General features: G+C 42.9%; 1 protein-coding gene across 2 annotated transcripts in view; it reads left to right on the plus strand.

Moving 5' to 3' along the window:
- gpr143 (G protein-coupled receptor 143) overlaps positions 1-13,441 on the plus strand; it is an 84,456-nt gene that overhangs the window by 22,516 nt on the left and 48,499 nt on the right. For both annotated transcript variants that reach the window (XM_073043998.1, XM_073043997.1), the window contains exons 4-6: positions 1,148-1,240; positions 6,153-6,262; positions 9,183-9,291. In XM_073043998.1, coding sequence (XP_072900099.1) covers positions 1,148-1,240; positions 6,153-6,262; positions 9,183-9,291 — 312 coding nt within the window. The remainder of the gene's footprint in view (positions 1-1,147; positions 1,241-6,152; positions 6,263-9,182; positions 9,292-13,441) is intronic.

Below are 13,441 nucleotides of genomic sequence, written 5' to 3' on the forward strand. Positions count from 1 at the left end.
TCCTTCCCTCCCTTCCTCTACCTCATCCCCCAATCTTGTGCAGCCACCCCTTTGGTGAGGAAAGCATGGGCTGATGATCTTTACAAATGAAAATGTGGCCCAGTATCCAAAGATGGGAATCTGTGGCCTTATGATGCCCTATAGTTTATAGTTTCTAGAATATTACAGCAGAGACACAGGCCCATTGGCCAACTTAGTCCATAATGAACTATTATACTGCCTAGTCCCATCGATCTGCTCCTGTACCATAGCCCTCCATTCCCCTTTCATCCATATGCCTAAGCACATGTCTCTTAAATATTGAAATTAAACCTGCTTCCACCACTTCCACTGACAGGTTGTTGCACACTTTCACCACCCTCTGAGTGAAGAAGTTCTCCTTCGTGTTCCCCTTATGCATTTCACCTTTCACCCTTAATCCATGACCTCTAGTTGTAGTCTCATCCAACCTCAGTGAAAAATGCCTGTTTGCTTTTACCCTTTATATACCCCTCATAATTTTGTATACCTCTATCTAATCTCCGCTTATTTTCCTGTGCTTCAGGGAATAAAGTCCTAACCTATTTGACCTTTCCCTATAACTCAGGTCCTCAAGTCCCGGCAAAAGCCTTGTAAATTTTCTCTGCACTCTTTCAATCTTACTGATATCTTTCCTGTAGGTAGGTGTCCAGAATTACACACTGTGATCCAAATTGGGGTCCACCAAAGTCTTATACAACATTAAAATAATCCCAACTCCTGTACTCAGTACTTAGGTTTACAAAGGCCCATGTTCTAAAAGCTCTCTTTACAACTCTTATCTACCTGTGACACCACTTACAATGAATTATGGGTCTGTATTCTCAGATCCCTCAGTTCTACCACTCTCTTCAGTAGCCTACTGCTCACTGTGTAAGACTTATCCTGGTTTGTCCTCCTGAAGTGCAGCACTTCCCAATTGTTTGCGTTAAATTCAATCCTTCAATTTCAGCCCATTTTTCCAGCTGGTCCAAATCCTGCTGCAATCTTTGATAGCCTTCCTCCCTGTGCACTACGCCCCTGCTCTTGGTGTCATCTGCGACTTTGACCTTGCATTCTTCCATCCGAACTCTTCAACAGTTGCACTTTGACTAATAATAGATATTAAAAGTTATTTGTTTTTTTTTAGTATTCTTGTGCTGTACCACATGTTGACCTGGGGCCTGGCGATCCTCCTGTGTGTCGAAGGTGTAGGCATGCTCTACTATCCCTCGATTTCCAGGTAGGTCCACATCCATGGAAGAGGTGCCTAATGGCAAAAAGGCATGGGTTTTGAGGTGAGGACTTCCAAGGTTAACAGGAGACCTTCTTCACTGAGAGGGCAGCTGGAATGTGGGACATGTGTCCTGAAAAGGTGGTAGAAGCACAAACGTTTGTAGATATCCGCACAACATTTAAAAAGCTTCTAGATGAGTACTTGAATTGCCAAGGCACTGTGGGCCTTGGGCCATACTGGTAAATGTGATTAGTACATTACAAATGAGGGGAATTAAGAGTTATGGGGGAAAGACAGGTAGGTGGAAAGACAGCCATTCAGTAAGATCAACAATGATCTTATTAAATGGCAGGGCAGACTCGACGGGCCAGATGGCCAACTCCTGCTCCTATTTCTTATGTTCTTATATAGGTACTTGATGGTCAGCAGGGAGCTGGTGGGCCAAAAGGTTTGTTTCGGTGCTCTGACTCGGGGTGGGATTGGAAGAGCTTTTTTTTCCTCTTAACTTTCACAAACTGGACACAGTTTAAAGAAATATTTTGTGATTGTTCAAAATTGCTGAACACTACTTCCCACACACTTGCCTTATAAGATAATAGTAGAATTTCAACCCATTCTGCAGCTTCTAAATTATATTATTCAAAGGGACATCTTGCATGATGGTTAACAATTGTATCATAGCATCCCTGGCACTGGGTCAAGTTCAAGTTTATTGTCATAATTGTACATGGTATAAATGCCATGAAAATGGGCTTTTTGCAGCAGCATTATATTATAAGCATTACAAGCATAGGTTAAAAGTCTTAAATTAACATAAATTATATGTTATTTACATGTTAAAATTAACATAATAACATTAGTGCATGAGTTCATTGGATAAGGCTGTTAGACATAGGAGTAGAATTAGGCCATTCAGCCCATTAAATCTACTCCACCATTCCATCATGGTTAATTTAGTTTCCCTCTCAAACCCACTTTCCTGCTTTTTTTGCTGTAACTTTCAACACCATTACTAATCAAATACCTATCAACCTCTGCTTGACTTATACCCTCTGACTTGAGCTCCACAGCCATCTGTGACAGTGAATTCACAGGTTCATCACCCTTTGCCTGAAAAAAAATTACCCCTCATCTCTGTTCTAAAGGATGTCCTGTTTTAAGGTTGTGCCTAGACTCGCCCACTACTGGAAACATCCTGTCCATGTCCACTCTGTCTTGGCCTTTCAATATTTCACAGGATTCAATGAAATCACCCCTCATTCTTCTAAACTCCAGCGAGTACAGGCCCAGACCCAACAAATGCCCCTCGTGTATTATGCCTTTCATTCCCAGAATCGTTCTTACAAACCTCCTCTGGACCTTCTCCCATGCCAACACATCCTTTCTTAGATAAAGGGCCCAAAACTGCTCACAATACTCCTAATGAGGTCTGACCAATACCCTTATAAAGCCTCAACATTGCACCTTGCTTTTATATTCTAGTCCTCTCAAAGTGAATGCTAACCTTTCAAACAACACACACAAAATACTGGTGGAACACAGCAGGCCAGGCAGCATCTATAGGGAGAAGCGCTGTCGACGTTTCAGGCCGAGACCCTTCATCAGGACTAACTGAAAGGAGAGATACTAAGAGATTTGAAAGTAGTGAGGGGAGGGGGTAATGCAATATGATAGGAGAAGACCGGAGGGGGTGGGATGAAGCTAAGAGCTGGAAAGGTGATTGGTGAAAGTGATACAGAGCTGGAGAAGGGAAAGGATCATGGGACAGGAGGCCTTGGGAGAAAGAAAGGGGGGGGGGAGCACCAGAGGGAGATGGAGAACAGGCAGGGTGATGGGCAGAGAGAGAGAAAAAACAACAAACAACTAAGTATGTCAGGGATGGGGTAAGACGGGGAGGAGGGGCATTAACGGAAGTTAGAGAAGTCAATGTTCATGCCATCAGGTTGGAGGCTAAGGTGTTGTTCCTCCAACCTGATTGTGGATTCATCTTGACAGTAGAGGAGGCCATGGATAGACATATCACAATGGGAATAGGACGTGGAATTAAAATGTGTGGCCACTGGGAGATCCTGCTTTCTCTGGCGGACCGAGCGTAGGTGTTCAGCGAAATAGTCTCCCAGTCTGCGTCGGGTCTCACCAATATATAAAAGGCCACAACGGGAGCACCGGACGCAGTATACCACACTAGCCGACTCACAGGTGAAGTGTCGCCTCACCTGGAAGGACTGTCTGGGGCCCTGAATGGTGGTGAGGGAGGAAGTGTAAGGGCAGGTGTAGCACTTGTTCCGCTTACAAGGATAAATGCCAGGAGGGAGATCGGTGGGAAGGGATGGGGGAGACGAGTGGACAAGGGAGTCGCGTAGGGAGCGATCCCTGCGAAAAGCAGAAAGAGGGGGAGGGAACGATGTGCTTGGTAGTGGGATCCCATTGAAGGTGGCGGAAGTTACGGAGAATTATACGTTGGACCTGGAGGCTGGTGGGTTGGTAGGTGAGGACAAGGGGAACCCTATCCCGAGTGGAGTGGTGGGCAGATGGGGTGAGGGCAGATGTGCGGGAAATAGGAGAGATGCGTTTCAGAGCAGAGTTGATGGTGGAAGAAGGGAAGCCCCTTTGTTTAAAAAAGGAAGACATCTCCTTCGTCCTGGAATGAAAAGCCTCATCCTGAGAGCAGATGCGGCGGAGACGGAGGAATTGTGAGAAGTGGATAGCATTTTTGCAAGAGACAGGGTGGGAAGAGGAACAGTCCAGGTAGATGTGAGAGTCTGTAGGCTTATAGTAGATATCAGTAGATAAGCCGTCTCCAGAGATGGAGACAGAAAGATCAAGAAAGGGGAGGGAGGTGTTGGAAATGGACCAGGTAAATTTGAGGGCAGGGTGAAAGTTGGAGGTAAAGTTAATGAAGTCAACGAGCTCAGCATACGTGCAGGAGGCAGCGCCAATGCAGTCGTCGATGTAGCAAAGGAAAAGAGTGGGACGGATACCCGTATAGACTTGGAACATGGACTGTTCCATAAAGCCAACGAAAAGGCAGGCATAACTGGGACCCATGCAGGTGCCCATGGCTACACTCTTGGTTTGGAGGAAGTGGGAGGAGCCAAAGGAGAAATTATTGGGAGTAAGAACTAATTCCACTAGACGGAGGAGAGTGGTGGTAGAGGGGAATTGGTTAGGTCTGGAATCCAAAAAGAAGCGAAGAGCTTTGAGACCGTCCAGGTGGGGGATGGAGGTATATAGGGACTGGACATCCATGGTGAAAATAAGGTGGTGGGGGCCAGGGAACTTAAAATCATTGAAACAATTCGAAGCGTGAGAAGTGTCACGAACATAGGTGGGAAGAGATTGAACAAGGGGGGGATAAGACAGTGCTAACCTTTCAGTTACCTTCCTTACCACTGACTCAACCTGCAAGTTAAGCTCCAGGGATTCCTGCACGAGGACTCCCAAGCCTATTTGCAACTCCGATTTCTGGATTGTCTCCCCATTTAGAAGATAGTGTATGCCTTTATTCCTTCTATTGACATGCATCACCATACATTTCTCTACACTGCATTCCATCTGCTACTTCTTTGCGTATCATCCTGATCTGTCCAAGTCCTTCTGCAGGCTCCCTGCTTCCTCAATGCTACCTGTCATGCTCAATCTTGGCCAAAAACCCATCAATTCCATCATCAAAATCATAGACCTATAATGTGGCCCAACACATCTGGTGGGTGTACAGTAAAAGCAAACTTCCCTTCAGATGTTCTGCAGAGTGGTGAGTTGATTTGCCCATGAGCTGTTCCATCATCAAAGTTCAAAGATGACAGTAAATCTAATATCGAAGTACGTGTATGTCCCCATATATTACCTCAAGACTTATTTTCTTGCAGGCATTTACAGAAAAATAAAGAAATACAATAGAATTTAGGAAGAACTATAAACAACAAAGATTGACAAACAACCAATGGGCACTGGAAGACAAATTGTGCAAATGCTAATAAAAAAAAGTAAATAAATAATACTGAGTTGCAGAGTTCTTGAAAAAGAGTTTACAGATGGTGGAGTCATTTCTGTGATGAGGTGAACGAAGTTATCCACGCTGGTTCAGGAGCCACGTTGTAGGGTAATAACTGCTCCTGAACCTGGACTTAAGACTCCTGTACGTCCAGAGCAATGGTAGCACTGAGAAGAGAACATGGCCTGGATGATGGGGTTTCTTGACGATGGATGCTCCTTTCTTGTGGCAGCATTCATTGTAAATGCTTTTGATGATGTGGAGGGCTTTGCATGTGATGGGCTGGGCTGTATCCACTACTTTTTGTAGGCTTATCCATTCAAGGGCACTGGTGTTTCCATATCAGGCCACGATGCAACCAGTTAGGTCCACTGTAGAAGTTGGTCAAAGTTTTAGACGTGACATGCTGAATCTTTGCAGACTTCTAAGAAAGTAGAGGCACAGTTTGTGATGGCACTTGCATGCTGGTCCCAGGACAGACCCCTGACATGGTAATGCCATTATCGTGTTATGAATCCCATAATTCACTCTCAAAACGGATCAATTTGCAAACCTGAGCCCCACACCGGACTTCAAAAGCTACTAAATGGTGGTCATTGGAGCAAGATAGTGGGAAACAGCTTTCAGATTCAGATGAGCTTTTGAGCATATCCAGATAAACTCATGTAACTTGTAATCTTTGTCTACTAGTGAGAAAACATTTAATTTGGACTTGCTTTTGTCCATTTAAGGTTTTAAGAGTTCTCACAAGCACACTCTTGTTGTAACATGAAACACAGAACACTACAGTACAGTACAGGCCCTTCAGCCCACAACATTGTGCCGGGTCATTTCAACTTCGTCTGAGTCCACGTTTTGTGGTAGGGAGAATTACCCTACCACCAATTCCCAGGTATGGCTAACATAATTTTAATCATCTTTCAGCTGTGAAAATGGACTTCAGCATGCAGTTCCACATTATGTCACTACCTATGCTCCGCTGTTGCTCGTTCTGTTTATTAACCCCATTCTGTTTGGGAAAGCTGCATCTGCAGGTAGGATCAATAAGAGTTTTCAATGTTGATATGATTTACGCCAGTGTTGCTCATGTGCTCGTTTTCAACATCTAAACAAGTGGCATTTTGCGGAGGCTTTTGGTGATTAATGAACTGTTAAGGGCCTGAGGTTTCGTTTCCAGATTCTGCACGGGTTGGTCTCTGCTGAGGTACTATTGACCACAGTGCCTCTAGTTCATTAGGGAAAATTCAATCTCTGTCGATTTTATCCAGTTCCTTCCACTGGAAAATCCTGTACAGACATTGGGCTTACTGTAACGTTCCCATGGTTGACTTAGTGTGCTTACACTCCTAGGGAATAATATTCACAGGTAATATAATGTCACCCATTAATTGGTATTTGGTCAGTGAATTAGCTCCACACCTCTGCCTCCCATCTCATGTTACTAGCTAGATGTAAGCTACATACCATTCACCAGAAGCTGCTTCATTCCACCAGTTTCTGGCACTATCTGCTTTACCCTCTGTTTAACAGCATGGATTATAGAATTAAAGTGCATTTCTCTTTGGTGAATCACCATCGTCTCTAGCTATTCGATGAGTGAATAGGAATCATGGGATCCCTGATGCCATAGACCTTGGCTTTCCTTGAAAGGTGGAAATGGAATTGTGTGATCCACAACTCCTTCCTTCTGCTAATGATTGGTGCTGTGCAATCCCAATTCCTATTGGTGGCTTGTGGTGGCGTTCTGCTTTCCACTCAAGCTGAGCAGACAGTTGGCAAAGTCTCATGGGAAGAATAATTCAAGGCCTTCGAGCGGCAGGAGGAGCAAACACAACCTGGTAAGTGAGGAGTATAATTAATTTACCTGATGACTGAGGGTCATTTATTTGTGCCGTGGGAGTGAGTGAGGGGAAAAAAATAATCTATCAAGTCATAAACACAAGAGATTCTGCAGATTCTGGAAATCTTTGGCAAGGCACAAAATGCTGGAGAGTCTATGGAGGGGAATAACCAGTCAATAACCCTTCAGAAGGGTTGATTGTTTATTCTCCTCCATAGATGCTGCCTGACTTGCTGAGCTCCTCCAACATTTTGTGTGTGTATTTACAGTGCCTATAAAAAGTATTCATCCCCCCACCTGAAGTCTTCATGTTTTATTGTTTTACAACATTGAATCACAGTGGAGTTAATTTGGCTTTTTTATGCTAATAGACAGAAAAAAAACTCTTTCATGTCAAAGTGAAACCAAATCTCTACAATGTGGTCTGAATTAATTACAAATATAAAACACAAAGTATTTGTTGCATAAGTATTCACTCCCTCCAGTATGACACACCAAATCATCACTGGGGTGCAGCCAATAGGTTAGAAAAGTCACAAAATCAGTTAAATGAAGATCACCTGTGTGCAGTCAAGGTGTTTCAATTGATTGTAGTAAAAATACACCTCGATCTGGGAGGTCCAATGCTGGTGAGTCAGTATCCTGGCAAAAACTACACCATGAAGACAAAAGAACATTCAAAGTAACCTTGTGAAAAGCACAAGTCAGGAAATGGAAACAAGAAAATTTACAGATCACTGAATATCCCTTGGAGTACAGGTAAGTCAATCATCAAGAAATGGAAAGAACATGGTACAGCTGTAAATCTGCCTGGAGCAGGCTGTCTTCAAAAACTGAGTGACCGTGCAAGAAGGGGACTAGTGAGGGAGGCCACCAAGAGACCTGTGACAACTCTGGAGGAGTTACAAGCTTCAGTGGCTGAGATGGGAGAGACTGCGCATACAACAACTGTTGCCCGGGTGCTTCACCAGTCACAGCTTTACGGGAGAGTGGCGACATGAAGGCCACAATTGAAAAAAATTCACATGAAATCTCAGCTAGTGTTTGCCAGAAGACATGTGGCAGACCCTGAAGTCAGCTGGAAGAAGGTCCTATGGACTGATGAAATGAAAATAGAACTTTTAGCCATCAGATTAAACGTTGTGTTTAGCATAAGCCAAACACTGCACATCATCAAAAACAAACCATCCCTACCGTGAGGCATGTTTGTGGCTACATCATGCTGTGGGGATGCTTCACTGCAGCAGGCCCTGGAAAGCTTGTGAAGGTAGAGGGTAAAATGAATGCAACAAAATACAGGGAAATCCTAGAGGAGAACCTATTGCAGTCTGCAAGAGAACTGCGACTTGGGAGAAGATTTGTTTTGCTGCAAGAGTGAGCCCAAGCATAAAGCCAAAGCTGCACAGGAATGACTTAAAAACAACTGCTAATATTCCTGGAGTGGCCAAGTCAGAGTCCAGATCTCAATCCAGTTGAGAATTTGTGGCTGGACTTGAAAAGGGATGTTCACTCATGATCCCCATGCAATCTGACAGAGCTTGAGCAGTTTTGTAAAGAAGAATAGGGGAAAAATTGAAGTGCCCATATGTGCAAAGCTGAGAGAGACCTATCCACACAGACTCAAGGCTGTAATTGCTACCAAAGGTAAATACTGACTTCATGACGGTGAATAATTATGCAATCAATAATTTGGGTTTAATAATTGTAATAAATTTAGACCAAATTTGTAGAAATTTGTTTTCACTTTGACATGAAAGGGTCTTTTCTATTGATCAGTGTCAAAAAAGTCACATTTAATCCACTGTGATTCAATGTTGTAAAACAATAAAACATGAGAACTTCCAAGGGGGGGGGGGAATACCTTTTATAAGCACTGAATTAATTCACCAGGCATCGTGTTTTCACTTGCCTGTGGAAGCTGTTGCGTGCAATTCACTGAGGAAAATGACTAACAGCGTTGTCAGTCAGTTTCTTTCAATTTGGATCACTGTATCATGTATATGATAGTATTTCTGAATGTGATGATATTGTAGGATTCGGTACGTCAATGATCCATCTGATCTGTGCTAATCGTATATGTTAAGACGTGCTATGACAAGTCCTGTATTTTTCAGTTGCTTCATTGCTGAAGGGAAGACAGGGTATCTACACAGAAAATGAAAGGCGTTTGTCAACGGAGATTAAGTTAAGGTTTTTCAAGATTCTGCTTGTGTTTATTATTTGGTAAGAGATGGCATTTAACTACATTGGCTATTTTGTATCATTTGTACTTACTATACAGGAATTAATTTTTTTTTATCCAAGACTCCCATAACGCATGGTTGTGCAGTGATGTGCATTACCAAGGTGAAATGAGACATTGGAGCAGGAGTAGAACATTTAGTTCTTTTGATCCTGCCATGCTTGATCTCAATCTTAGTGCCTACGACAATATTGCTTCAAAACCTTCCTCCACATGAAATAGTCTGATCTCAGTTATAAGCCCTCATAAAGCACACAGAGCAGGACTTCTCAATGAAGGGTCCAGTAATTATGAGGATTGTTTGCTGCTGAAGCCAGTGGTTTCTGCAATGCTGTGGGGAGGTGGGTATCATTGTTGGTCAGGTTTTCTGGAGCCATTAGTGGTAATGGCCCAAAACAAAGGCTATTCTGTCCATTGAGTTCATTTCTGCTCCCTCATGAACATGCTGTTCAGTCCATAAGATATAGGAACAGAATTGGGCCACTCAGCCCATTGAATCTGCTCCGCCATTCCATCACGGCTGATGTAATACCCCTCTCAACCGCATTCTCCTGCCTTCTCCCTGTAACCTTTGATGCCCTGATTAATCAGGAACCTATCAATCTCTGCCTTAAATGCGCACAAAGACTTGGCCTGCACAGCTGTCCATGGCAATGACTTCCACAGATTCACCACCCTCTAGTTTAAAAAAAATGTTCTCATCTATGTTCCAAATGGTTATCCCTCTAATCTGAGATTGTGCCTTCTGGTCCTAGACTCACCCATTATTGGAAACATCCTCTCCACATCGACTCCATCCAGGCATTTCAGTATTCGATAGGTTTCAATGAGTTCCCCCTCTACATTCTTCTGAACTCCCGTGAGTACAGGCCCAGAGCCATCAAACACTCCTCTCACATTAACACTTTCATTCCAGGAGCCATTCTCGTGAACCACCTCTGGGCTCTCTCAATGCCACAGCTTTTCTTAGATAAGGTGCCCAAAGCTGCACAAATCTCAAGTGTAGGCTCACTTGCGCTTTATAAAGTTTCAGCATTACATCCTTGTTTTTATGTTTTAGTCCTCTTGAAATGAACGCTAATATTATGTTTGCCATCCTCACCATCAACTCGGCCAGCAAGTTCTGCTCAAGGACTCCCAAGTCCCTTTGCACTTCAGATTTTTTGAATTTTCTCTTCATTTAGGAAATAGACTATGCCTTTATCCTTTCTCCCAAAGTGCATGACCATACACTTCCTTACACTCTATTCCATCTGCCACCTCTTTGCCCATTCTCCCAATCTGTCTGAGTCCTTCTGCGGACTCCCTGCTTCCTCAACACTACCTGACCCTCCACCTATATTTGTACTGTCTGCAAACTTGGCCACAAAGCCATCAATTCCAGCATCCAAATCATTGACATATAACATGAAAAGAAGCAGTCTCAATACAGACTCCTTCGGAATACCACTAGTCCTCTTTTTTAGAATCCACCCTCTTTTTTTTCTAACTCTTTGCCTCCTGCCAGTCAGCCAATTATCTATCCATGCTAGTATCTTTCCTGTCATACCATGGACTCTTATCTTGTTAAGCTGCCTCATGTCAAAGGCCTTCTGATAACTGAAGTAATCACTATCCACTGACTGTCTTCCCTGACCATTATTTTCACAAATAATTCCAATAGATATATCAGGCACGATTTCCCCTTAAGGAAACTATGCTGACTTTGGCCTACTTTATCATGTGCCTCCAAGTAGCCTGAAACCTAATCTTTAATGATGGACTCAACCATCTTCCCAGCCACAGAAGTTGGGCTAATTGGGCTATAATTTCCTTCCTTCTGCCTTCCTCCCTTCTTAAAGAGTGGAGCGGCATTTGCAATCTTCCAGTCCTCTGGAATCATTCCAGAATCTATTGATTCTTGAAAGATCAAAACTAATGCCTCCACAATTTCTTCACTTCCCACTTTCAGAACCCTCAGGTGTAGTCCATCTGGTCCATGTAACATACCTACTTCCAGCTTCCAAAGCACCTTCTCCTTAGTAATAGCAACTAATCTCACTTCTGCCATCTGACACTTGAATTTCTCACATACTGCTGGTGATGCATACTGACGTAAAATACTTCATCTGCCATTTCTTCGTTCCCCCCCCCCCCATTACTGCCTCCAAGAACAGTTTTTCAGTGGTTCAATATCAACTCTCACCTCTTTCATACTATTTATATATGTTTAACAAAAAACTTTTTAATATCCTTTTTGATATAATTAGCTAGCTTACCTTCATATTTCATCTTTTCTCTCCTTATGGTTTCTTTAGTTGTCTTTTGTTGGATTTTAAAAGCTTCCCAATCCTCTAATTTCCTACTAATTTTTGCTAAATTATATGTCCCATCTTTTGCTTTTATGCTATCTTTGACTACCTTGTCAGCCACAGTTACATCATCCTTTCTTTAGAAAACTTCTTCACCTTTGGGCTGTATTTATTCTATGCCCTCTGAATTGCCTACATTACTTCTAGCTATTAACCAGCTCCTCTCCTGTACCTCTGTAATTCCCTTCACACCACTGTAATTCTGATCCATCTGACTCTAGTTTCATTCCCTCTCAAATTGCAGGGTGAATTCTATCATATTACAATCACTGCCTCCTAAGGGTTCCTTTACCTTAAGCTTCCTAATCAAATCTGATTATTGCACAACACCCAATCCAGAATTGCCTTTCCCCTAGTGGGCTCAACCACAAGGTGCTCTAAAAAGCCATCTCAAAGGCATTCTATGAGTTCTCTGTCTTGGGGTTTCAGCACTAACCTGATTTTCCTAATCTACCTGCCTATTGAAGTGCCTCATGACTATCGTAACACTGCCCTTATTACATGGATTTTCTATTTCCCATTGAAATTTTTATCCCACATCCTGGCTACTATTTGCTGAACAGTATATAAATCCCATCAAGGCCAGGGCAGTTAGTGGGAGGTCGTGGAGACAGATGTTGGTAAGACCTCAAACAAAGTCAGTGATTAAAAAGTTGAGCATGGTGTGACTAGTGTTCTAAGGTACATATATTTCAACGCAAGATGTATTGTAGGAAACACAGATGAGTTCAGAGCATGGATCAACACCTGGAATTATGACATTGTAGCCATTAGTGAGACGTGGTTGCAGGAGGGGCAGGACTGACAATTAAATATTCTGGCATTCTGTTGTTTTAGACATGACAAAGTGGAAGGGAGTATAGGAGGAGGGGTGGCATTACCAGTCAGGAAAATTTTCACTCTGGTGCTCTGTCAGGCCAGACTGGAGAACTCATCTACTGAGGCATTATGGGTGGAACTGAGAAATAAGAAAGGTATGACCATGTTAATGGGGTTGTATTACAGACCATCCAACAGTCCTAGGGATTTAGATGAACAAATTTGTAGCAAGATCACAGACTGTTGCAAGAAACTTGAGTTTGTTATACTAGGTGATTTTAACTTTCCACATTATTGACTGGGAATCCCATACTGTAAAAGGACTAAATAGGATAGAGTTTGTCAAATGTGTTTAGAAAAGTTTCCTTCATTAGTACATAGAAGTCCCAACAAAAGAGCGTGCAATACTGGATCTATTAGGGAATGAGACAGGGCAGGTGACAGGAGTTTGTGTCGGGGAACACTTTGCATCCAGTGACCACGATGCCATCAGTTCCAAAGCAAATATGCAAAAAGATAGGTCTGGTCCACAGTTTGAGATTTTAGATTGGAGAAAGGCCAATTTTGATGGTATCAGAAATGATCTGGCAAGTGTGGATTGGGACAGGCTGTGCTCTGGCAAAGGTGCACTTGGTAAGTGGGAAGCCTTCAAAAACTAAATTTTGGGAGTACAAAGCTTGTATGTGCCTGTCCGAACAAAAGGTAAAGATAACAAGTGTAGGGAACCTTGATCTTCAAGAGATATTAGAGCACTGGTTAAGAGAAAAAAGGCGGTGCATAGAAGGTTAAGCAGGCAGGAACAAATGAGGTCTTATGGAGTATAAGAAATGCAAGAGAACACTTAAGAAAGAAATCAGGAGCGCTAAAAGAAGGCATGAAGTTTCTCAGCAGACAAGGTGAAGGAGAATCTTAAGGGATTCTACAGCTATGTTACAAGCAAAAGGATTTCAGGGAACAAAAT

The sequence above is a fragment of the Hemitrygon akajei genome, chromosome 4, assembly GCF_048418815.1.
Source record: "Hemitrygon akajei chromosome 4, sHemAka1.3, whole genome shotgun sequence".
Classification (NCBI taxonomy): Eukaryota; Metazoa; Chordata; class Chondrichthyes; order Myliobatiformes; family Dasyatidae; genus Hemitrygon; species Hemitrygon akajei.